This window comes from Bufo gargarizans, chromosome 4 (assembly GCF_014858855.1).
Source record: "Bufo gargarizans isolate SCDJY-AF-19 chromosome 4, ASM1485885v1, whole genome shotgun sequence".
Lineage (NCBI taxonomy): Eukaryota > Metazoa > Chordata > Amphibia > Anura > Bufonidae > Bufo > Bufo gargarizans.
The window spans coordinates 2,451,641-2,475,675 of NC_058083.1; the positions used below are offsets into that span (position 1 = coordinate 2,451,641).

Consider the following 24,035-nt stretch of genomic DNA (forward strand, 5'->3'; position numbering starts at 1 on the left):
GGTGCTTTAAGTAAGGTAGGAAGATACCTTTTTTAGTTAGAGCCCAGCCGGACAGGTGTTTATTTTGTATGATTTATGTTTGTTTTGCTGAGGTGCCAAATAAAAGCGATGTTTGGACCTTAAACTTGGTGTCAGGCAAATATATTTATGTCAATGACCCCCGGAGTAGATCTAACCCCCCACGGTATATATCATCAAGTAATATGGCTTTTCCCCTAAGGTGAACTGAAAATTTTACACTACTGCAAACTGTAAAATGATGCTATTGTTTAAAAATTAGATTTGGTTTTGTGTTCAGTTCTGGCCTCATTAGAATAATGTAACATTTGGGAATGAAGATACAGCCCAGAAGTCCAGCACTGGAAGATGAGATGGCAAAAACTTCCACAGCCACCATGTATTTCCCCTTGGTGCTGAGATAGGCTGGGAGGAAGGAGATCCACACACTGCAGAAGACCAGCATGCTGAAGGTGATGTACTGAGCCTCATTGAAAGTATCTGGAAGTTTTCTGGCCAAGAAGGCTACAATAAAGCTTAGCACAGACAGGAATCCAATGTAGCCAATGGACATGTAGAAAGCAATGGCAGATCCCTCATCACACTGTAATATTATTTTTCCAACCTCTATCTCAGTGTTATGATCTGGGAATGGTGGAGAGAAAGACAACCAGAAAACAGAGATCACAACCTCTCCTATTGTACCAGTAATGAGTAATGATGTGGCCAGACGTCTCCTCAGCCACTGCCATAGTACCCTGCCTGGTTGGATGGCATGAAAAGCCAAGACTACAGTGACAGTTTTAGCTAAAATTGAAGAAACTGCAACACTAAAGATTATCCCAAAAGTCACTTGTCGGAGCAGACATGACATCCTTGTGGGATGTCCAATGAATAAGAGAGGACATAGGAATGAGAAGAGCAGAGACAGGAGCAGGATGTAGCTCAGGTTCTGGTTATTGGCTTTCACAATTGACGTGTTCTTGTGCTTTATAAATATCCCCAACACAACGACCGTCAGAAAACAGAAGAAGAGATTGATAATAATAAGAGATAATCCCAAAGTATCTTCATATGACAGGAAGTCAAGTGGTCGCGAGATACAGGCGTCTCTTCTCTCATTAGACCACTGGTCTTCAGGACACTTCAAACATCCTTCCATATCTGTAAAAAAGAAAATATGTTGTTTTTTTCCCGTTTTTGTCAACATTTAAAAAAGTTAATAAAAATGGACAGTTACTGAAAGTGAAAGAATAGATTGTATTGAACACCATGACAGTTTATAGTTTAACAGCTTATAATTGTATTTTTATATAGAAAATTGCATTGATGTAGCAGTAGTAAAAAAATGGAAACCCTCCTGAAAACGATAATAGTCACCACCTAAAGACAGCAACTTGTTAGATACAGCATGGCTGGAAAAGGGCAGATCATGTCAGATCAATCTTGTTGAATTTTTTCACTATAACGCAAAAGTGTTTTATGAAAGTTGCACCATGGATATTGCCTTCCTGGATTTCAGCAAACCCTTTTGCAGTGTCCTCACTTGTGTTGGGCAAAGCAAAGCATCTTCTTTTTTCTTTTTTTTATGGCGGTGACGTGTTACAAAGTGAAGTAAGAAGCACGGGAACAAGAGATGACCCATAATGCAGTGCAGCCAGCCAATCAGCAGATAGCCATCCCCTGTGATGTCATAGCCCTATAAAAATCCTTGTCCCGCCCAGTCCCAGCCATTTTACAGTGAACTGAACATTGGATGTGCCAAGTGCTAGGGTCAGTGTTTAACAAAGCTTAAATTGAAGAACCATGTATAAGGAGACTGCAGGGACAGTGCAGAGACAGTGCAGGGAAAGCATAAGGAGAGTTTTTAAACATTGTAGAGAGATCATAGGGAGAGTTTAGGGACAGCGCAGGCAGTGTAATCTGAAGCTGAGGGAATCCATAGGAAACAGCTCACTTTGCATCAATCCCTGCACAGAGGTACCTAACTGAATATAATAGAAAAGCAATTTCATTTTTCATTGCTTCTGAAATTGGGGTAAATAAGCTGTCTAATTTAACAGTTTTTGACCCCCCTCTCCCCCTTGTTGAATTAATATGCAATTCAATTACGCCTTCATTCTCAAATTGAGGTGAATAAGCTGTGTATTACTACTGTTATTGTGGTGCTCAAATTGATACTGAATAACTTATTTTATTATTTTCCTTTATTCTTACTTTATTATTGCTACTGTACAGTATGTCCAACACACAGGTGCCAGAGCCCCCGAGGGAACCGGCAGTGGCACAAATGTTGCTGTTAGAAGTAGCAGTAGAAAAAGGGTGAGGGTGTAGTAGCAGCAGTCACAGCAACAGGCCAGAGCTGCCACTGTCAACCAGCGATTATGTTTTGACCAGTAATACAGCTGTCTTTGAATAGTTGACTTGGTCTTCAACATCATTTCAACTGACATCAGACACCCACAGCCAGGAGTCGGTGGTTCCTCTGACACCACACTTAGTTGGCATGACCCAGCTATGTGCCCTCATCTATCCTGAACCTGCCTCTTTCTTTCCCTGCTCCTTCCGCATGGGAAATATTGTGTGCTGTGGGCTCTGCTCCTTTTTTCAGTTCTGTTGCCCCCCACCTCCCCACTCTGTGACTTGTCCACTGTGTTGACTGCAATCCATGAGTGCTGTTTGTGTGAGATGGGGAAACAGCTATAATTGTCTGAACACTGTGTAAATTAAGTTAAATATATGGAAACCCAGAGTTGTTTAGATGCTAACCCGTCTAACTGACTCATTTTTGGTCAAACTAAATTTCCCTTTGTGGCTATTACCTCCCTTTGTGGCGACAGCTTACTTTTTATATTCCATTTTTATATTTCATTTTTATACTAGATTCATTTTTTATTTAGTATTTTCCATTTTTCTATCATTTTTTTTTAACTCTAATAGGGAGAATAAATTATTACCTACTTAATATAACTTGTCTGTCCTCTACTTTCTACCAGATATAGTGTGCCAGTCTACTAACAAAACCTGAGTTCAATATATGGACTGACATTCTTCTGTTTGGCCACAAGATGCTGCTGTTTCCTAAAAACAGCTAACAGACTGTATGTTTTCCATATTTATGAGAGGCGGAGTTACAAAAGCCTGGAGAGGAATAGATAGAGCAGCCATCTTGGGGAGAGCTTGGAAGAGGATCCAGGGGCTGTGTGTGAGGAGAATCCATCGACATCCAGGTGTGGAAGCACCCTTCGGTGACCAGAACTACAGCCCAGTGAAGCTGATTGCATCCAAGGCCATGATCCTGTCCAGAGGAATGAGTATTGCTTCCAGGAATGTTGATGAGAGCTGAAAGGCAAAACAATATACTCTGCGGCACCCCATGCTTGTTGGAGAAGCTTTTGTTTGGTCCACAGCCACCAGCGGATGCAGAGCAGACCCGAGTTGTTAAGACAGATCATGCACGCACCTCATCACAGTGTTGGCACCTAGAACCTGAGAGACTGAGACCAGGCTTGTATCTAGTTAGATAGGGTTTCTGTTGCTGGCTGTTCATTGCAAGGGCTCCACAATTTAAAGTGACATTTCACACTGGAAAGCTGATAAACTTCCCCACAAACTCAAGCCAGACTGATGTTTTGCTCAGAAGGAATACTCAGACATCTGCTACAAGACCAGTTATGAGAGGGGGAATACTGTAGAACATTGTAAGATTGTAAGCTGTTGTGCTGCACCGCAAGTTAGCCTGAATCGCACACCCAAACAGTTGTTCATAATTTCTTAGGGTAATAACAGGTAAGGCGTGGCTGTTTAGTTGTGCCCGCTAGTAGGTAAATTGCCGCACTTTCATCCTGCATTCATTGGAGGGTGCCACGCTGTGCAGCACAAGGGTCTCAGATTTTGGGCTGGGTGTATGTAAATTTATTTTATGTTCTCAGCATTTGTGGTTGTGCTCATTATGTTTAAGTAAAATACTGTTTTGGCAAAAGCTGGTGTTGCTGTATCCTGAGGACCACATCCCGAAACGCAGCTTATATTTGTACGTGCACACTATAGTAAAAAATAATAATAAATAGCATTTATGTGTAAGCACGGTCACTGCTGGCAAATTGCAGGGTGGTCAGAACTAGAGATGAACAAATATCTCAAAAATTTGATTTGGCCAGTTCGCCAAACTTTCGGAAAATTTGAATTTATTTGTGGCGAATCGTGTTAAGAAATGGCCAATTTATGGCGGCAGAGAGCCTTTATAGTGGTGTAGAACACTGTGTCTTGCAGTAACACGCATATGGAGTCTACTGTGGTAGTAAAACAATACTTTGAGTCAGTATCACATGTAGATGCACAGGCGTCGCACTTAGAATCACTGCACACTTTACTTATTTGGGCAGTTATGGGGCCAAAACTGACTAAATAACTCAAGTGTGGAACTCAGCCTTACAGGTCAATGTTAGCGCCAGGTATAAAGAACTGTGCACAGGCTCAAGATCCTACTATAGCGTGAAAGAGCAAACTCCTTTTACAACAATTCACTGATTCTACATAGATTTCTACAGAACCTGTTCTATTAATTGCTTATACAGCAGAGCGCCCCCGACAGAGTGGAGTGGGTGTCAGCAGTAAGTTTGTGTTGACATCACTGATTATTTTGCCCTTCCTCTGATCCATCAGAACAATAACCCCCCAAAAATGGATCCTGTATGTGGAGACAGCATTTGGTCAGTAATCCATCAGTATTGCTAAAGCCCAAAAAATAGGAGTCGATCTGCAGTGACAAGGAAGCAGGGGCAACACGTGAGGTCCGTTGGACCGATGGGGAGTGTAGTTGTTTTGCTCACGGTTAGCAGCGCTCTCTGGGCCAGCGTGCAGAGAAAGGAAAGGACAGCACTAGTTCCTTCGGGGCACACTTCGTTGTCCGGGAACTCCCGCCAGATGGTGGTTGAGGTGCCCTTGGTGGTGTGGGTTTAAGGTGCCTTGGCGGCAGGGTCCCTTGTGTTCATGACGCCAACACCATTAGGCGCAAAATAATAAATTGAGTCCAGACCTTGTATGAAGATCAATAGCAGCTTTACTTTGCATACACGGTTCTCGAAAAAGCTTCAGGCTTTGTCTTGGTTCCAGCAGACTTTAGCATTAAATCTGGCAGGCAAACAAACTCAACTCTGCTACATCGATTGCACTGTGGCTCTGCTGTACTAACAGGGTAGCTGTATGACTTAGCTTTTGCTGTATGCTGTAACTTCTCTCTGTTGTCTGTCTCTTAAGTAGGACCAGGGAACTCTACTTCCTGGATTCTGAGGCTTCCAGCTGTGGCCTCCATATCCAGCAGAGCTGAAGGTGCACTAGCTGGCTGAGACTGGGCACGTTCAGCAGGGGCGTACTCCTGAACAACCTCCCTTAGCAGGGGTGAGCTAAGAACTTACTCAAACTAGAACTCCACCCTTCCTGCAGCAAGTGGAACATGCCCACCACACCACAGAGGGGGGTTTAAAATGGAAAATAAGTTTCCATTCTGCGCAACTATAGATTTGCCATATTTGCTGCCACCTACTGGTGTGGAGGTGGCATAAACAACATCAGGAGGCCACAGAGTGGCAGAATGACACAGTGTGGAGGTGGCGGCAGCATCAGCTTAGAAGGAGGCCACAGGGTGGCAAAATGACAGTTCAGAGATGGCAGCAGCATCAGGAGGCCACAGAGTTGCACAATGACAGTGTGGAGGTGGCAGCAGCAGCAGCATGAGGAGACCACAGAGTGGCACAATGATAGAGTGTGAAGGTGGCAGCAGCAGCATCAGGAGGCCACAGAGTGGCAAAGTGACATAGTGTGGAGGTGGAAGCACCATCAGGAGACCACAGAGTACCAAGGTGACATAGTTTGGAGGTGGAAGCAGCATCAGGAGACCACAGGGAGGCCAATGACGGTGTGTAGGTGGCAGCAGCATCAGGAGGCCACAGAGTGGCACAATGACAGAGTGTGGAGGTGTCGGCAGCAGCAGAATCAGGAGGAGGCCACAGGGTGGCGCAATGACAGTGTGGAGTTGGCAGCAGCAGCACCATGAGAGACCACAGAGTGGCACAATGATAGCGTGTGAAGGTGGGAGCAGCAGCATCAGGAGGCCACAGAGTACCAAGGTGACATAGTGTGGAATTGGAAGCAGTATCAGGAGACCACAGAGGGGCAAGGTGACAGTGTGGAGGTGGCAGCAGCATCGGAGACGACAAAGTGACCCGGTGACAGAGTGGAGAGGTGGGTGGCAATACCAGTACCAGATAAAGATGGTGGGTGAAAGAAGGAACACTTGGAATCAGATGTGTGGCATCAGGCAGATGGCAGCATCAGAATAGCAGCTGAGGCAGGTAGTCAGAAGAAACCGGTCTCTTTTGTCAAAGTATTCGTGTGGCACCATGGATGATCGAGTCTGATTCATCAGGCATTGGTGGGTGGAAATCCTGGCTGATCCACGCCTGATTCATCTTGACTAGAGTTGAGCGGACACCTGGATGTTCGGGTTCGAGAAGTTCGGCCGAACTTCCCGGAAATGTTCGGGTTCGGGATCCATGCTTAGGCCCAGGCACCCAGGCAGAGGAGAGAGGTCCCGTAACAGAGAATCTGGCTTCATGTCAGCAGAGAATCAGTCTGCATGTCATCGTAGAGAAGCAGGCTTCACGTCAACCAACATTGGAAGAGTCCATTGGCATATATTTAGGCCCCGGCACCCAGACAGAGGAGAGGTTCATTCAACTTTGGGTAGCCTCGCAATATAATGGTAAAATGAAAATAAAAATAGGATTGAATGAGGAAGTGCCCTGGAGTACAATAATATATGTTTAAGGGGAGGTAGTTAATGTCTAATCTGCACAAGGGATGGACAGGTCCTGTGGGATCCATGCCTGGTTCATTTTCATGAACGTCAGCTTGTCCACATTGGCTGTAGACAGGCGGCTGCGTTTGTCTGTAAAGACGCCCCCTGCCGTGCTGAATACACGTTCAGACAAAACGCTGGCCGCCGGGCAGGCCAGCACCTCCAAGGCATAAAAGGCTAGCTCTGGCCACATGGACAATTTAGAGACCCAGAAGTTGAATGGGGCCGAACCATCAGTCAGTACGTGGAGGGGTGTGCACACGTACTGTTCCACCATGTTAGTGAAATGTTGCCTCCTGCTAACACGTTGCGTATCAGGTGGTGGTGCAGTTAGCTGTGGCGTGTTGACAAAACTTTTCCACATCTCTGCCATGCTAACCCTGCCCTCAGAGGAGCTGGCCGTGACACAGCTGCCTTGGCAACCTCTTGCTCCTCCTCTGCCTTGGCCTTGGGCTTCCACTTGTTCCCCTGTGACATTTGGGAATGCTCTCAGTAGTGCGTCTACCAACGGTAAGGTGGGCACATTGTCTTTGTACCGTGCATCCAGCAGGGTGGCAACCCAGTAGTCCGCACACGTTAAAATGTGGGCAACTCTGCTGTCGTTGCGCAGGCACTGCAGCATGTAGTCGCTCATGTGTGCCAGGCTGCCCAGGGGTAAGGACAAGCTGTCCTCTGTGGGAGGCGTATCGTCATCATCCTGCCTTTCCCCCCAGCCACGCACCAGTGATGGGCCCGAGCTGCGTTGGGTGCCACCCCGCTGTGACCATGCTTCATCCTCCTCCACCTCCTCCTCATCCTCGTCCTCCAGTAGTGGGCCCTGGCTGGTCACATTTGTACCTGGCCTCTGCTGTTGCAAAAAACCTCCCTCTGAGTCACTTCGAAGAGACTGGCCTGAAAGTGCTAAAAATGACCCCTCTTCCTCCTCCTCTTCCTCCTGGGCCACCTCCTCTTCCATCATCGCCCTAAGTGTTTTCTCAAGGAGACATAGAAGTGGTATTGTAACGCTGATAACGGTGTCATCGCCACTGGCCATGTTGGTGGAGTACTCGAAACAGCGCAACAGGGCACACAGGTCTTGCATGGAGGCCCAGTCATTGGTGGTGAAGTGGTGCTGTTCCGTAGTGCGACTGACCCGTGCGTGCTGCAGCTGAAACTCCACTATGGCCTGCTGGTGCTCGCACAGTCTGTCCAGCATGTGCAAGGTGGAGTTCCACCTGGTGGGCACGTCGCATATGAGGCGGTTAGCGGGAAGGCCGAAGTTTTGCTGTAGCGCAGACAGGCGAGCAGCAGCAGGATGTGAACGCTGGAAGCGCGAACAGACGGCCCGCACTTTATGCAGCAGCTCTGACATGTCGGGGTAGTTGTGAATGAACTTATGCGCCAAGGAAGGGATGTGCGTCAAACCGGCTAGTCCCAGAGCTGCAACGAGATTTCGCCCATTATCGCACACCACCAGGCTGGGCTTGAGGCTCACCGCCAGCAACCACTCGTCGGTCTATTGTTCTATACCCCGCCACAACTCCTGTCCCCCAAACATATGAGTTTCAGAATGGCCTGCTGACGTTTACCCCGGGCTGTGCTGAAGTTGTTGGTGAAGGTGTGCAGTTAGGGAGATATAGCGTCCCTGGCCGTGCTTACTGGTCCACGTATCTCTGGTTAGGTGGACCTTGCCACAGATGGCGTTGCACAGTGCACACTTGATTTTATCGGATACTTGGTTGTGCAGGGAAGGCACGGCTCTCTTGGAGAAGTAGTGCCGGCTGGGAACAACATACTGTGCGACAGCAAGTGACATGAGCTGTTTGAAGCTGTCTGTGTCCACCAGCCTAAATGACAGCATTTCATAGGCCAGTAGTTTAGAAATGCTGGCATTCAGGGCCAGAGATCGAGGGTGGCTAGGTGGGAATTTACGCTTTCTCTCAAATGTTTGTGAGATGGAGAGCTGAACGCTGCCGTGTGACATGGTTGAGATGCTTGGTGACGGAGGTGGTGGTGGTGTTGGTGGTACATCCCCTCTTTGCTGGGCGGCAGGTGCCAACGTTCCTCTAGAGGCGGAGGAAGAGGCCGTGGCGGCAGCAGCAGAAGAGGTAGCAGGGGGAGCCTGAGTGAGTTCCTTGTTTTTAAGGTGTTTACTCCACTGCAGTTCATGCTTTGCATGCAGGTGCCTGGTCATGCAGGTTGTGCTAAGGTTCAGAACGTTAATGCCCTTGCTTCAGGCTCTGATGGCACAGCGTGCAAACCACTCGGGTCTTGGTCGTCAGCACATTGTTTGAAGAAGTGCCATGCCAGGGAACTCCTTGAAGCTGCCTTTGGGGTGCTCGGTCCCAGATGGCGGCGGTCAGTAGCAGGCGGAGTCTCTTGGCGGCGGGTGTTCTGCTTTTGCCCACTGCTCCCTCTTTTGCTACGCTGTTGGCTCGGTCTCACCACTGCCTCTTCCTCCGAACTGTGAAAGTCAGTGGCACGACCTTCATTCCATGTGGGGTCTAGGACCTCATCGTCCCCTGCATCGTCTTCCACCCAGTCTTGATCCCTGACCTCCTGTTCAGTCTGCACACTGCAGAAAGACGCAGCAGTTGGCACCTGTGTTTCGTCATCATCAGAGACATGCTGAGGTGGTATTCCCATGTCCTCATCATCAGGAAACATAAGTGGTTGTGCGTCAGTGCATTCTCTGTCTTCCACCGCTGGGGAAGGGCTGGGTGGATGCCCTTGGGAAACCCTGCCAGCGGAGTCTTCAAACAGCATAAGAGACTGCTGCATAACTTGAGGCTCAGACAGTTTCCCTGGTATGCATGGGGGTGATGTGACAGACTGATGGGGTTGGTTTTCAGGCGCCATCTGTGCGCTTTCTGCAGAAGACTGGGTGGGAGATAATGTGAACGTGCTGGATCCACTGTCGGCCACCCAATTGACTAATGCCTGTACCTGCTCAGGCCTTACCATCCTTAGAACGGCATTGGGCCCCACCAAATATCGCTGTAAATTATGGCGGCTACTGGGACCTGAGGTAGTTGGTACACTAGGACGTGTGGCTGTGGCAGAACGGCCACGTCCTCTCCCAGCACCAGAGGGTCCACTAACACCACCACGACCATGTCCGCATCCGCGTCCTTTACTAGATGTTTTCCTCATTGTTATCGTTCACCACAACAACAAAAATATTATTTGGCCCAATGTATTGAATTTAAATTCAGGCCTTTTTTTACAGACACCTAACACTATCTGGCTATCTATTTAGGTACCGTATTACACTAATACAGGCACAGCAGTAACCACAGATTTAGCTGACTATAAATTTGAGGCCTATTATTTAGGCGCTGGGTGACAGGTATACGTTTACAGACAGAATTAGACTGGGGTATGCACAGTAGCGTGTGTGTGAAGTTATTGAGAATGACCCTATGTGCACCTTGAATCTAATATACTCTTTTAGGGATAGATTTAAAATAGCTCTGATATAGCAGAAACCACTAAATTAGGAAATTGCTAAATTGGGAATTGTATTTCAACCCAGAACAAAAACTGTGCTTTGACGGACACTAAATAACTTGACCAGCCACACCAGTAACGACAGATTTAGCTGGATATAAACTTGAGGCCTAGTATTTAGGCGCTGGGTGACAGGTATACGTTTATTGACAGAATTAGACTGGGATATGGCCAAAAAATAACCACACTATTGATCGTTAAATGCACTTGGTGTGACAGCTTGACCAACCACACTACTGAGGGTTAAATGCACTTGGTGACAGGCGCAGCTTGCCCCTGATGTAGTATATGGCCAAAAAATAACCAGACTATTGATGGTTAAATGCACTTGGTGTGCACAGCTTCACCCTGATGTAGGATTTAGCCAAAAAACAACCACACCATTGAGGGTTAAATGCACTTGGTGGCAGCTTGTGCTGGCGCACCACAAGACACAAAATGGCCACCGATCACCCCAGAAAAAAGTGACTGAAAAATGCTCTGGGCAGCCTAAAAACAGTGAGCAATTCAATAGCAGCAGTTCAATCATCCACAGCTGCAGATCGATCTCTGAATGAAGTCCTTTGGAGGAGTTAATCTGCCTAATCTCGCCCTAACGTCACGGCCGCAACCTCTCCCTACGCTAATCAGAGCAGAGTGACGGGCGGCGCTATGTGACTCCAGCTTAAATAGAGGCTGGGTCACATGGTGCTCTGGCCAATCACAGCCATACCAATAGTAGGCATGGCTGTGACAGCCTCTTGGGGCAAGTAGTATGACGCTTGTTGATTGGCTGCTTTGCAGCCTTTCAAAAAGCGCCAAGAAAGCGACGAACACCTAACCCGAAACCCGGACTTTTACGAAAATAGTAAACTATACAGTTCGGGTTCGCTCATCCCTAATCTTGACAAAGGTCAGTATCTCCACTTTTTGGGTGGACAGGCGAGTTCTTCTTGGGGTAACTATGGCCCCTGCCACACTAAACACCGGCTCTGATGCCACACTGCTGGCCTGGCAGTACAGCTTTTCCAGGGCAAATCTGCCAGTTGCGGCCACAAATCCAGTTTGGCTGCCCAGCAGTCCAGCGGATCTTAAATGTGGGGTGGCAGGGTGCTGTCCAGGTATGCCACCATATGCTGGTTCAGGTCCTGCTTCAGGTCTAGCTGCTGCTGATACTGTTGAGTAGTGATGGACGAACATCTGCCGGGACGATTCGGGAATGCGATCAAATGTTTGTGAATTGCAAGTTCGCGGCGGGCCCCATTCACTTTAATGGCAGGTGAACCAGAAAAACCTTCAGGTCATATTTTCAGCCACCAAATACTTTTTAGAAGTGCACAAATAGTCCCACAACATAGACAGTGACAAGAATTCCCACCAAAAATATGTCTTAATCAGTGGACAATTTTATGCTTCTCAAAGGGAAATTCTCTTAAATGTGCCCTTTTGGAGCCTTAAAAAAAATTATTTTAGGCCACGGCAGTACGTGCCTTAAAAATTGGGTATTCTGATTATGTGGCTTGAGGTACATTATGCAGTCAACTTGAAGAAAACAGAAGTATTGAGCAGCTCTCACCTGCCAGGGATTCCACTGGTCTAGCACGGAACAGCTCCTTCACCCGAATCAGGAGAAATACGGAAGTATAGAGGAAAAGAGATTTTGTCCAGCTTGTACTTGTGGTAATCCAAGGCTTCTTTATTGAAAATTCAGTATAAAATCCAGGTACAGAAAGCAGAGTCTACATGTTTCGGGCACAATGCAATCTTAGCCCTTACTCATGACTGTTTCAGATACACTGTGAGTTACTTTTGTAGAGAGGAGGGGGAGGGTCTCTCACCTGAGATAATCAGGCTGAAAATTCTGCAGAAAATTCAACCCCTCCCTTCTACAAATGTGTACATGGGTAAAAACATGCCAAAAAGACAATTCATATGGTCCATAAAATAATACATATAAGGCTACTTTCACACCAGCGCTTGATCGGATCCGTTCTGAACGGATCCGATCATATCAATGCAGACGGAGGCTCCGTTCAGTACGGATCCGTCTGCATTAATAACTTAGAAAAATTTCTAAGTGCGCAAGATGCCTGAGCGGATCCGTTCAGACTCCCTAACGCAAAGTCAATGGGGGACGGATCCGCCCGAAGATTGAGCCATATGGTGTCATCCTCAAGCGGATCCGTTCCCACCGACCTACACTGCAAGTCCGAACGGATCCGCTCGCCTCCGCACGGCCAGGCGGACAGCCGAACGCTGCAAGCAGAGCTCAGCTGTCCGCCTGGCCGCGCGGAGGCGAGCGGAGCGGAGGCTGAACGCCGCCAGACCGATGCATTCCGAGCGGATCCGCTCCACTCAGACTGCATCAGGGCTGGACGGAGGCGTTCGGGTCCGCTCGCGAGCTCCTTCGAACGGAGCTCACGAGCGGACCGACGAACGCTAGTGTGAAAGGAGCCTAAAGGAAATGGGAAATAGAGGAAGAAAGGAGGAGAAATAAGCCATTGGTTAATACTGCAGAATTAGATCCAGTTTCTTATTTAAACCTTGGGGCTGGCGACTTTCAAGTCGGAAAATCCAGTATGATTCTCTGTTTAAGAGTTTCCTCTTTCTGTCACCACCTCGTGTTGGTTTTTTAACCTTTTCAATGCCTTGTACTGACATATAGGAGACATCACCACCATGTACCATGGCAAAATGGAGACTTGCCGCAGATATGTTGCGGTTCTCATGGTGCGGTATGTCTGATATATGTTTTCTAATGCGTGTTTTTATTGCATTTGTGGTACATCCCACATATTGTAGCCTGCAATCTGTGCATGTTATGCAGTAAATCGCATAAGTGGTATTACAATTTAAAAAGGATTTTATTTTGAAAACTTGGCCGTTAATGGTGGATTCAAAATTTTGACAGATCTTCATGTATTTACAACAAATGCAAATGGAGTGACCACATTTATAGTTTCCTGTTGTTGACAGCCATGTGTTTTGTGTTGTTCGAGATTTGTCATTTTTGAAGAGAGATGGGCTGACGGAGCTAGCTATGGTGGGTGCCTTTCGGGCTGCACATTTAATGCCATTGTGTACCATAGGTGCCCATGTTTTGTCACACGCTAGCACTGGGAAGTGTTTTCTGACAATGTCACAAATTTGGGTGTATTCCTTACTATATTGTGTAACAAAAATATTTTTTCTTTCTTGGTTAGATATCTCTCTAGTTTTTTGTCTCTTTGTTTCTATATGTGTGTTCAATAATGTATTCCTATTCATGTATTGAATGTCTCTGCTGCATTTCTTCATCTTTTTTTCCGAATATGCTCTATGTGTTAGTCTACTTATGATGTTTTGCGCCTCTGTTTCGTATGTCGACTCGTCACTGCAGTTTCTTCTAGCCCTAATTAGTTCTCCTTTTGGTATATTTCTGATGGTATGCATGGGATGGCATGATTGTGCATGTAGTATTGTATTGCCTGATGTTGGTTTTCTGTAGGTGCTGGTGTAAATGGAGGCCGAGGCGGAGTCTCCCCTGAGGCGGAGATCCAGGAACTCAATGCTCCTGGCGCTATGTTGAACGGTAAATTGGATACCGTTCACACATGCGTTCAGATAATCTGCAAATGATGGTATGGCCGCCACATCATCTTGCGCACTTAGAAATTTTTCTAAGTTATTAATGCAGACGGATCCGTACTGAACGGAGCCTCCGTCTGCATTGATATGATCGGATCCGTTCAGAACGGATCCGATCAAGCGCTAGTGTGAAAGCAGCCTTATATGTATTATTTTATGGACCATATGAATTGTCTTTTTGGCATGTTTTTACCTATGTACACATTTGTAGAAGGGAGGGGTTGAATTTTCAGCTGAATTTTCAGCCTGATTATCTCAGGTGAGAGACCCTCCCCCTCCTCTCTACAAAAGTAACTCACAGTGTATCTGAAACAGTCATGAGTAAGGGCTAAGATTGCATTGTGCCCGAAACATGTAGACTCTGCTTTCTGTACCTGGATTTTATACTGAATTTTCAATAAAGAAGCCTTGGATTACCACAAGTACAAGCTGGACAAAATCTCTTTTCCTCTATACTTCCGTATTTCTCCTGATTCGGGTGAAGGAGCTGTTCCGTGCTAGACCAGTGGAATCCCTGGCAGGTGAGAGCTGCTCAATACTTCTGTTTTCCTCATATCCCACTTTCTATGCCTCCTTGAAAAAACACTGCTGGCGATGATAGGGAAAAGGATGTGGCACAGGCAGAGGAGGATAGGGTTTACGGCCAGTCATTCACAAGTGGCTCAGAGGGTGGGTTCCTGCACACACAAACGCCATGTACACAATTGTCCAGCCAGGGCACAGTTCTGGAGGATGACAAGGTGGAGGAGGAGGAGATGGTAGAGGAGGAACCATGTTCACAGCAGGGTGGCACCCAGACCAGCACATGGCCATCACTGGTGCATGGCTGGGGGGATACAGAGGACACAGACGATACAACTCCCACAGAGGACAGTTTTTCGTTGTCTTTTGGGCAGCCTGGCACACATGAGCGATTACATGCTGCAGTGTCTCCGCAATGACCGCCAAATTGCCCACATTCTAACTTGTGCTGATTATTGGGTGGCCACGCTGCTGGATCCATGTTACAAGGACAACGTACCGTCCTTAATTCCCTCTCTGGAGCGTGATCGTAAGATGCGCTAGTACAAGCGCACGCTGGTAAATGCGCTGCTGGTGGCATTCCCACCTGAAAGTGGGGGCACTGTTGAAGCACAAGGCAATAGCGGAGGAAGAGGTCGCCAATGCAGCTGGGGCACAGACAACACTTCAGAAGGCAGGATTAGCATGGTCAAAATGTGGAAAAGCTTTGTCAGCACCCCACAACAACCAGCACCACCAGCTGATATGGAACGCCTTAGCAGGAGGCAGCATTTCACCAACATGGTGGAGCAGTATTTGTGCACACGCCTACACGTACTAAATGACAGGTCTGCTCCCCTTCAACTTCTGGGTCTCCAAATTGGGCGCATGGCCTGAGCTTGCCCTTTACGCCTTGGAGGTGCTGGCCTGCCCTGCAGCCAGTGTATTATCTGAACGTGTGTTTAGCACGGCAGGGGGCGTCATCACAGACAAGCGCAGCCGCCTGTCCACAGCCAATGTGGACAAGCTCATGTTCATTAAAATGAACCAGGAATTCATCCCACAGGACTTGTCCGTACTTTGTGCAGAATAGACATATATACCGACCTTAACCAGCCATTGTTCTTCTAAAGCGCAGTTGCTCATTCTTGTATTTTGGATATTTCACACTCTTTTGGAGTGTACCCTAATAATAAATAAAAAATATTAAAAATTAAAACTAAAAACCAGTGTTGGCTACTTCGTCCTCCTCCACCGCTGCTTCCACCTACAACGCTATGTCCACTGCCTCCTCAAACTCCTACTCCATATGGACTTCCAGCTCATAAATCAAGTTTTAAATTTTTTTTTTGTAATTATTTTATTTTATGTCATTTCACTAATTTGACTGTTCAATTTTTGAGTGACATTTGCCAATTTTTGGGTGTGATATACCACTGTTCTACCGAGTAGACAGGTTAAAAAAATGCACTAATTTGTCTGTTAAATTTTTGGGTGAAATTCACCCATTTTTGGATGTGATATACCCATGCTCTACGTAGTAGACAGGTAAAAAAAAACACTAATTTGTCTGTTACATTTTTGGGTTGAAATTCACAAATTTTTAGGTGTGATAAACCACTGCTCTACCTAGTAGACAGGTAAAAATAAATTACTAATTTGTCTGTTACATTTGCAGGTGAAATTCACCAATTTTTGGCTGTGATATACCACTGCTATATCACAGTAGACAGGTAAAAAAATATCAATAATTTGTCTGTTACATTTTCGGGTGAAATTCTGTCTGTGATATACCCCTGCTCTACCTAGTTGACAGCTTAATAAATTTCCAAAAAAATTCTGTTACATTGATATTGATATTTTACAATTTTTGCCTTTAATAAACCCATGCTCTGCATAGGTGACAAGGACCAAAATTTAAAAAAATTATCAGTTTCATTGGTGGGTGACATTAACCCATTTCTGGCGATGAAAACCCCCTGCTCTGCATAGGTGACAGGGACTTAAATTTCTAAAATTCATCTTTAATTGGCCTATTCATTCGATCCTTCTGCTTTAATAGCTTGTCCCGCATTTCCGCTTCATCCCATTGCAGCCATTGACCTCCCTTGGATGAGGTCTCCCTTTCTCACGCTCCCTCTTCGGCGTGGAACCCTGATTCGCCGATAACTGTGATCAACATGGTAGGCTCAGAAAAGAACATCAAAATTGATAGAGAAGATATCCTAAAGGATCGTGGAGGTCACAGGGACGTGCGATCAGGCAGAAGTTATCTTGAGTCAACAAAGCGGCAGCAGGGCCTCTCCTGGCTAATGTTTCCAAATCCAAAATACCCCAGTGACATTCCCTATAATTTTTGAATAATCATTCCAATAACAGGGCATCTTAAGAGTCCTGTATTGTTATTTACCGTCACTACCTCCCCGAGTCGGGAGTGGGTAAATGGCATTTTAATAGCTTCTCCCACATTTCTTCCATTGATCTCCCTTAGATGTGGTCTCTTTCTAACGCTCCTTCTCCGGCGTGGAACCCTGATTCGCCGCTAACCGTGATCAACATGGTAGATGTAGAACATCGAAAGTTGATAGAGCAGATATCCAATTGGATTGTGAACATCACGGGGACGTGCGACATAGTAGGGCAATATGTTTGCACACGCCTATATGAACTGACTGATGCTTCTGCCCCTTCCAACTTCTGGGTCTCCAAATTGGACACATAGCCTAAGCTTGCCTTTACGCCTTGGAGGTGCTGGCCTGACTAAATCATATTTAGCATGCCTGGATCTTAACAAAGTTCCAAGTAGAGCTTCAACATGCAACAAGAAGAAATGTGAGTGAGACAAAACATTTTTTGAACATTCAATTTAATGAAAACAACAAATAAACTGAAACAGGCTGTTTTTCAGCTGATCAAAAGTTTAGGACCACACCTCCAAAAAAAACTAAACCCCCCCAAAACAGAAATCCAACTTCAAAACATGAACTCAGTAATGAGTAGCTCCGCCGTTATTGTTTATCACTTCAAAAATTAGTTTCGGCATGCTTGATGCAAGCATTTCCATAAGTTGAGTGGGAACATTTCTCCAAGTGGTGAAGATGGCCGCACGGAGGCCATCTACTGTCTTGAACTGTTGTCCATTTTTGTAAACTTCCCTTGCCATCCATCCCCAAAGGTTCTCAAATAGATTTAGATCAGGGGAACATGCAGGATGGGCCAAAAGAGTGATGTTATTCTCCTGGAAGAAGGGCATTGCGGGCATTGTGTACTGTAGTTGTCCTGTTGAAAAACCCAGTCGTTGCCACACAGGCGAGGGCCCTCAGTCATGAGGAATGCTCTCTGCAACATCTGGACATAGCCAGCGGTCGTTTGACGCCCCTGCACTTCCTGAAGCTCCATTGTTTCACTGAAGGAAAAAGCACCCCAGACCAAAAGAAATATATTTTTTCAGTATCAAAGTGCAATAAAAAACATACATATGTGATTTTTCCAGATTAATCATGACCTGAAGAATGAAGAGCACAAGTCAGTTTTACTGCACAAGCCCTAAAACTATTGCAGAATTGTGTTTTCTTCCAATTCCATTCCATGTGGATTTTTTTACTATGCAATATTAAATAGTGGCATTAGAAAGTACAACTTGTCCTGCAAAATAATAAAAATAAAATGCCTCATACAGCTATGTCAACATTAAAATAAAATAAAGTTATGGCTCTGGGGAATGAGGGAGCAAAAAACTAAAATGCAAAAAATCAATAATTGCCAGGAAAGGGTTAAATGTCATGGAAAACCCCTTTAAAGTTCTTCTCTACCTCTTCAAACCTCAATGTACAATTCTTGACATCTAGCAAAACGAACAAGCCAATAAATGTCTATCCCTCACCAGTCTGGTTGGAGATCTCGCCTTCTGCACAGGGGGCACAGTAGTAGCAGCATTTCTGTTTTCCTTCCAGTGGGACTTTCCTGTGTCCTGGGAGACAAATCTCAGTACAGACGGACCGTGGTGTCTGGGATAAAAAGTCATACAGAATTTTCTTTTGACGCACGATAAGAGAGAGCAAAGTATAAAAGGACAAAGAATGCTTGATGTGTGAAATCTACCTGGAGAAAGCGCTGTTCCCAAAAAATTGAACTTGCATTTATCGCAAATTGTAGATGACCGTTGACTTCATGGAATTCTCCTGCTGGATATTTCTTTATGGTTCTATTAGAATCTATAACGTAATTTACCAGAGAGAATCTTGTCGCGAAGTTTCCTTTTTCATCAAGGTGAATGGAATCTCCACCAGGAGTTGTAAAATTAACTCTTCTTATATATCGATGGAGCTTAAAGAGAAATAGCAAAAGATTTAAGGGATATCCCATCTCCCCTCTTCTACTTTCTAACTCTTGCATTAACCTTTTAATAAATATTTACACGCTACACCTCTTCACACTTTTTTTATATTGTAGGAAAGGCAAGGGGCTGTCATTGACGGAAGATATGTGTCACCGAGGTTCCTGGCCTTGGTGAGGTAAGAGCCGGTAATGTTAAGTGTCAGCGGTAGCTAGTGCTGACTGACACTATTGGTTATTTAGTGTGGCTGTAAAGTCGATCCAGGCCGGCTCTTACTGGGAGCAGCCAAAGTGCAGGGTGAGTGGCTGTTCCCAACATACCAGGCAGGGTTTTGGCTAGGGATATAAAACCCAGCCAGAAGTCTCAGCTGGGTGTGGCTTATCCTCCATTTCACAGTGAATATCTGTGGAGTCTCTGTGGTTTGGGTTCTGCATGTTGAGTGCCCTACTAAAGGGCTGAGAGACGTATTGCTGTGAAACAGGCCCTAAAGCCTGTTGGGGACTGCTACTGCCAAAATCGCTGACAAGGTGAATGTTTTTTCTTCTGTGGACTTGCCATGGTGTGAATGAACACCAAGATGACAAAATGTCATTTTTGTTTAAGTCAAAGACTTTGTTTTTGCCTCTGTACTGTGTCCGCTAATCTGCCTACCAGAGCGAATGCCCACAATACCCATGCCTCCAAATTTACTGACCGGCTCCTCTGTTATTGACTTTTCGGCTACAGTGGGTGATATAAAACCCTTCTATCATATAATAATCAAGTGTTGCTGATAGACAATGCAACATCTCTCTCCTCTGTGTGCATGATTGCTGACTAAATGTATTTGTTCCTCCATCTATCCCCCGAATGATATTCACTGTATTGTAATGGGCAGTGGGTTTGGACCCAGTGTGCTAACTAACCAGTTTGACTTTGGGATAAAACTAAGGGCGTATTCCTGGCATTTCCCAGTTGTTCATCCTTTAACCCCTGCACAAGGATATGGACTTCGCTGCAGGAAAAAAAACACACTGCTACCCAATGGGGTAGTGCCAAAATGTGGACAATTAGTTAGTGAGGCGAAAGCCACTTCGCCACGGTGTTTTGGAGGGGGCTGTTTGCCCGCCTCCTGCCCCTGGATTACGGGCCCTCTCATCAGCCAGGCCTCCTTTGTTCACAAAGGACTTGTACTAACTTGAACCCCTGGTCTAATTTGTGCCATATTGGGATGTTAAATGTCTATGTGTATTGTAAAGGGTGGGACATTGTATACGTTGAGTAGTGAGGTCTGTTCCATTGTCTCTCTGTGTGTATTGGTGATGTCCCTTTGTCCTGAGAGATAATTGAATTACGTCTTGGTTGTCTCCAGGACAGAAGACTATTGTGTATTCTCCTGCCTGTGATGATTGCATCAACCCAGTGTGAGGTAATTGTATCACAGGCAGAGGGGAGGATTTTGTGTGGGAGTGTCTGAGTGTATTGTACGTGGTTATTGGCTGCTTTTACAAAACCCTGTGGGTGGTAACCTTGTTGGAAGATGTGCTCAAATCAATGTTTGTGTGTTCAAATAAAGAGTTCCTGTTTTTACCCTTTACCATGTTGAGGCTGGTGTTTGGGTAACTGATCGACACTGGGGGATTGCTATACACTGAAGATTTGCTATACTCCCCTGGCATAACTACTAGCTCTTGTAAGAGCTGTTCCTGCTCTCGGGATTTAGGAGAGGTTCGCCCACTGGAGCCTGGAGCCTTGTCGTAGGTCCAGGGTGGGTAGGAGATGGTGAGACCTCAACCAAGCTTCGGCGGTTCGTGGGGTCTGCAGCGCTTACGGTGTCAAGTGGAGTGCTTGGGGACCTCAGGAAGCACTAGAAGCATCTACCAACGGAGGTACCCGGTCGGGGTGCCAGGAGATCCGTTACATTGGTGGAAAGCAGTGGGATGGCATCCTAGTGAGAGGAGAGGCAGCTCAGAGACACAGTTCGTGGATTTACAAAATTGAGGGCAACACTAGTATCCGTACAGTGCCCCTGGCTACAGCAGGATGGAATCGACTAGTCTTCAAACAGCGTTCCACTACGAGGAGGAGGATGAACCGGACTGGAGGGATGCAGTCCGGAAAGTCGTCTGGCACGAGGCCCTAGAAGATGTACAGCGTCGGCGGGGCGAGTGTCTCACCAGCGAGGAGCAGCAGTTACGGATGCGAGTGGCCCTGTGAATGCCCCTTCTGGGAGAGCAGCCCCTGGATGAGTGGGTGACAAAACTGGAGAGCCTGGTATGGAAGGAGCTTTGGCTAGACAACGCTTACCAGGCACTCTGGTGGTATGTGATTCGGCACTCCCCCTGGATAGCTGAGCACGACAGACCCAAGGGTGAGGGTCATGATGGCCCTGGCCTGTTGTTTGAGGCCTTTGCAGAACCAGAGTTCGGAGATGCTGGAGAGTCCGGGTTCTGGGATATCTATGACTACAGGGAGGCTATGCATGATTGGGCTACAGCAAGAGAGGTGAGACAAGACCTGACATCTCTAGTGACAAAGGAGTGGGAGCTGGAGCAGGATTACCAATACCTCTTCAGCTCAATTCAAGCCCAATATACACTGCCAGAGAGCTGGGTGACAGTCCCAGATCTACAACCCTACCTCGGGGAAGACCCGACTGAAGTATCCCCTGCTTCAGTACCAGCTACAGAGGTAGGGGACCTCATAGACTGGTCCTGGGGGGAAACTCATATGGCAGGTGGAGATGGGACCGAGATCTCTCCACCGGCCCTACAGGGATGCTGGGCAGTCGGCCCACATCCCCAATGGCAGCCGGAGTTTCAGGGAGTAGGGACAGTTGGTCCTGCTCCCCAGCAGCAGTGTACTTTGAAGGGAGAGGAGACAACCGGTCTCTCTCCCCAACCACAGGGGGACAACACCCCTAACTCCAATGGTGCAGATGGGACCACAGTCTCTGCACCAGGCTGACCGGGATGCTGGACGGCCGGTACAGATTCCCGACCAACCCTGCAGGAATGCCTGGAGGAGGAGGTAAGCGATCCTTTCTCTCCACAGCTGATCCGCAACAAGGTCCTGGGGGTAGGATTCCCTGACCCCATCCCAGCAGAAGAGCTGGCATCTGGCCTAACTTTCCCTTTGTCATCGGGCATTACTATACCCCTGTTGCTCCAGCGGAAGAGCTGGTAACGGGGCAGAGCACAGTTGGCCTCTGCCCTCCTTTGTCTCCTTGTCCCAGGCTTGTCTATCTGCAGGTCCCCCCAGCTGAAGCACTGGCACCAGGGCAGAGTACCGCCGGTCTCTGCTCACTCAGCGACCCACAAAGTCAAGAGACCAGTGCCCATCACAGCCATGGTGAAGCCATGGGACTGAAACAAGCTACAAAATTGCCCGCGTGCAGGGTTGGGGGGGGGGGACTGCACTGCGGATTGTATATTATTGTGGGGAGGCTGCCTTGTTGATTGTAATTTATTGTGGGTGGGTGACTCGACTAACTCAGGCACTGACCGACAGAAGGTCAGCTACCTGGTTAGTCTCCCCCCGAATGGGAAGATATGTGGAGAAAGCCACTTTGCCACAGTGTTTTGGAGGGGGCTGTTTGCCCGCCTCCTGCCCCTGGATTACGGGCCCTCTCATCAGCCAGGCCTCCTTTGTTCACAAAGGACTTGTACTAACTTGAACCCCTGGTCTAATTCGTGCCATATTGGGATGTAATGTCTATGTTATTGTAAAGGGTGGGACATTGTATACGTTGAGTAGTGAGGTCTGTTCCATTCTCTCTCTGTGTGTATTGGCGATGTCCCTTTGTCCTGAGAGATAATTGAATTACTTCTCGGTTGTCTCCAAGACAGAAGACTATTGTATATTCTCCTGTCTGTGATGATTGCATCAACCCAGTGTGAGGTAATTGTATCACAGGCAGAGGGGAGGATTTTGTGTGGGAGTGTCTGAGTGTATTGTACGTGGTTATTGGCTGTTTTTACAAAACCCTGTGGGTGGTAACCTTGTTGGAAGATGTGCATAAATCAATGCTTGTGTGTTCAAATAAAGAGTTCCTGTTTTTACCCTTTACCATGTTGAGGCTGGTGTTTGGGTAACTGATCGACATTGGGGGATTGCTATACACTGAAGATTTGCTATACTCCCCTGGCATAACTACTAGCTCTTGTAAGAGCTGTTCCTGCTCTCGGGATTTAGGAGAGGTTCACCCACTGGAGCCTGGAGCCTTGTCGTAGGTCCAGGGTGGGTAGGAGATGGTGAGACCTCAACCAAGCTTCGATGGTTTGTGGGGTCTGCAGCGCTTACGGTGTCAAGTGGAGTGCTTGGGGACCTCAGGAAGCACTAGGAGCATCTATCAACGGAGGTACCCAGTCGGGGTGCCAGGAGATCCGTTACAGTTAGCATTTGTGCAAACATATCCACCCCTACAGGACCTCAACAGTGGCTGCATCCCAAGGAACCAGAAGTTGTATAAAGGAAAGGGCATGGAAAACAAGTGAGCAATATTAAAGAGTCAGATAATGTACAAACAGTAGAGAAGGAATGAAAGGTCTGGGTCCAGGTGTGCAGTATGCATTTATACTTGTATCTGGAGAATTACTTCTCATCAGAGATGAGAGAATGGATTCTAATGTAATCAGAATTCATCTGCCGAACAAATCCAAAGTTTTGGTGATTTGGTTTGCACCATTTTACTGTGAAAATTGATGGGGGTAATAGGAGGGAGAATAAAGATGAAGGATCACATGACACTGGGAGAAAGGAGGGGGAGGCTTGCCCTGACTAGCTCAGAGGCGAACATACAGGCTGATTTGCCCGGGACAAGATTCTGGCAGGTCCATTTGCTCAGAAGAAATGCCATTCTAAGTCTAGGTTGAGATCCAATATTATGTATGTTGTCTTTTTTTCTGCAAAAAGCAACTACAGACACAAGCTACCGTAGCAATGTAGGTGTGAAAGGGAGAGTTTAGGAAGAGCATAGGGAAATAATTAGTGCAAGCGGTTATCTAAATTGGGTTTATCATTTTTGTAATAGGAAGTAATGTGGTGCACACTCATTATACTCCAGCCTCTCTGGAGCTTATCTAATTATACCGGCCACAGCACACATCCAATTTGGGGCTTTGATAAGGTTACGCATCCTATTCTGGTCCAACTCCACCTAAGGACCTGATAAGCCAGATACAGAAAATGATTTCAGACAGCACTACAGTCGCAATTCAACAAGCATTTTTTTTATTAATCCAGCTGAAAATAGTGCATTATTGTTAC

At 46.6% G+C, this 24,035-nt stretch overlaps 1 protein-coding gene across 1 annotated transcript in view; it reads right to left on the bottom strand.

Moving 5' to 3' along the window:
* Positions 1-262: 262 nt before the first annotated feature.
* The window catches only part of LOC122934001 (vomeronasal type-2 receptor 26-like), a 44,558-nt gene continuing 20,785 nt past the window's right edge, over positions 263-24,035 (bottom strand). The window contains exons 3-5 of the mRNA XM_044289119.1: positions 18,683-18,778; positions 18,336-18,459; positions 263-1,161 (exon numbers count right to left, since the gene is read on the bottom strand). Of these exons, the coding sequence (XP_044145054.1) occupies positions 263-1,161; positions 18,336-18,459; positions 18,683-18,778 (1,119 nt within the window). The remainder of the gene's footprint in view (positions 1,162-18,335; positions 18,460-18,682; positions 18,779-24,035) is intronic.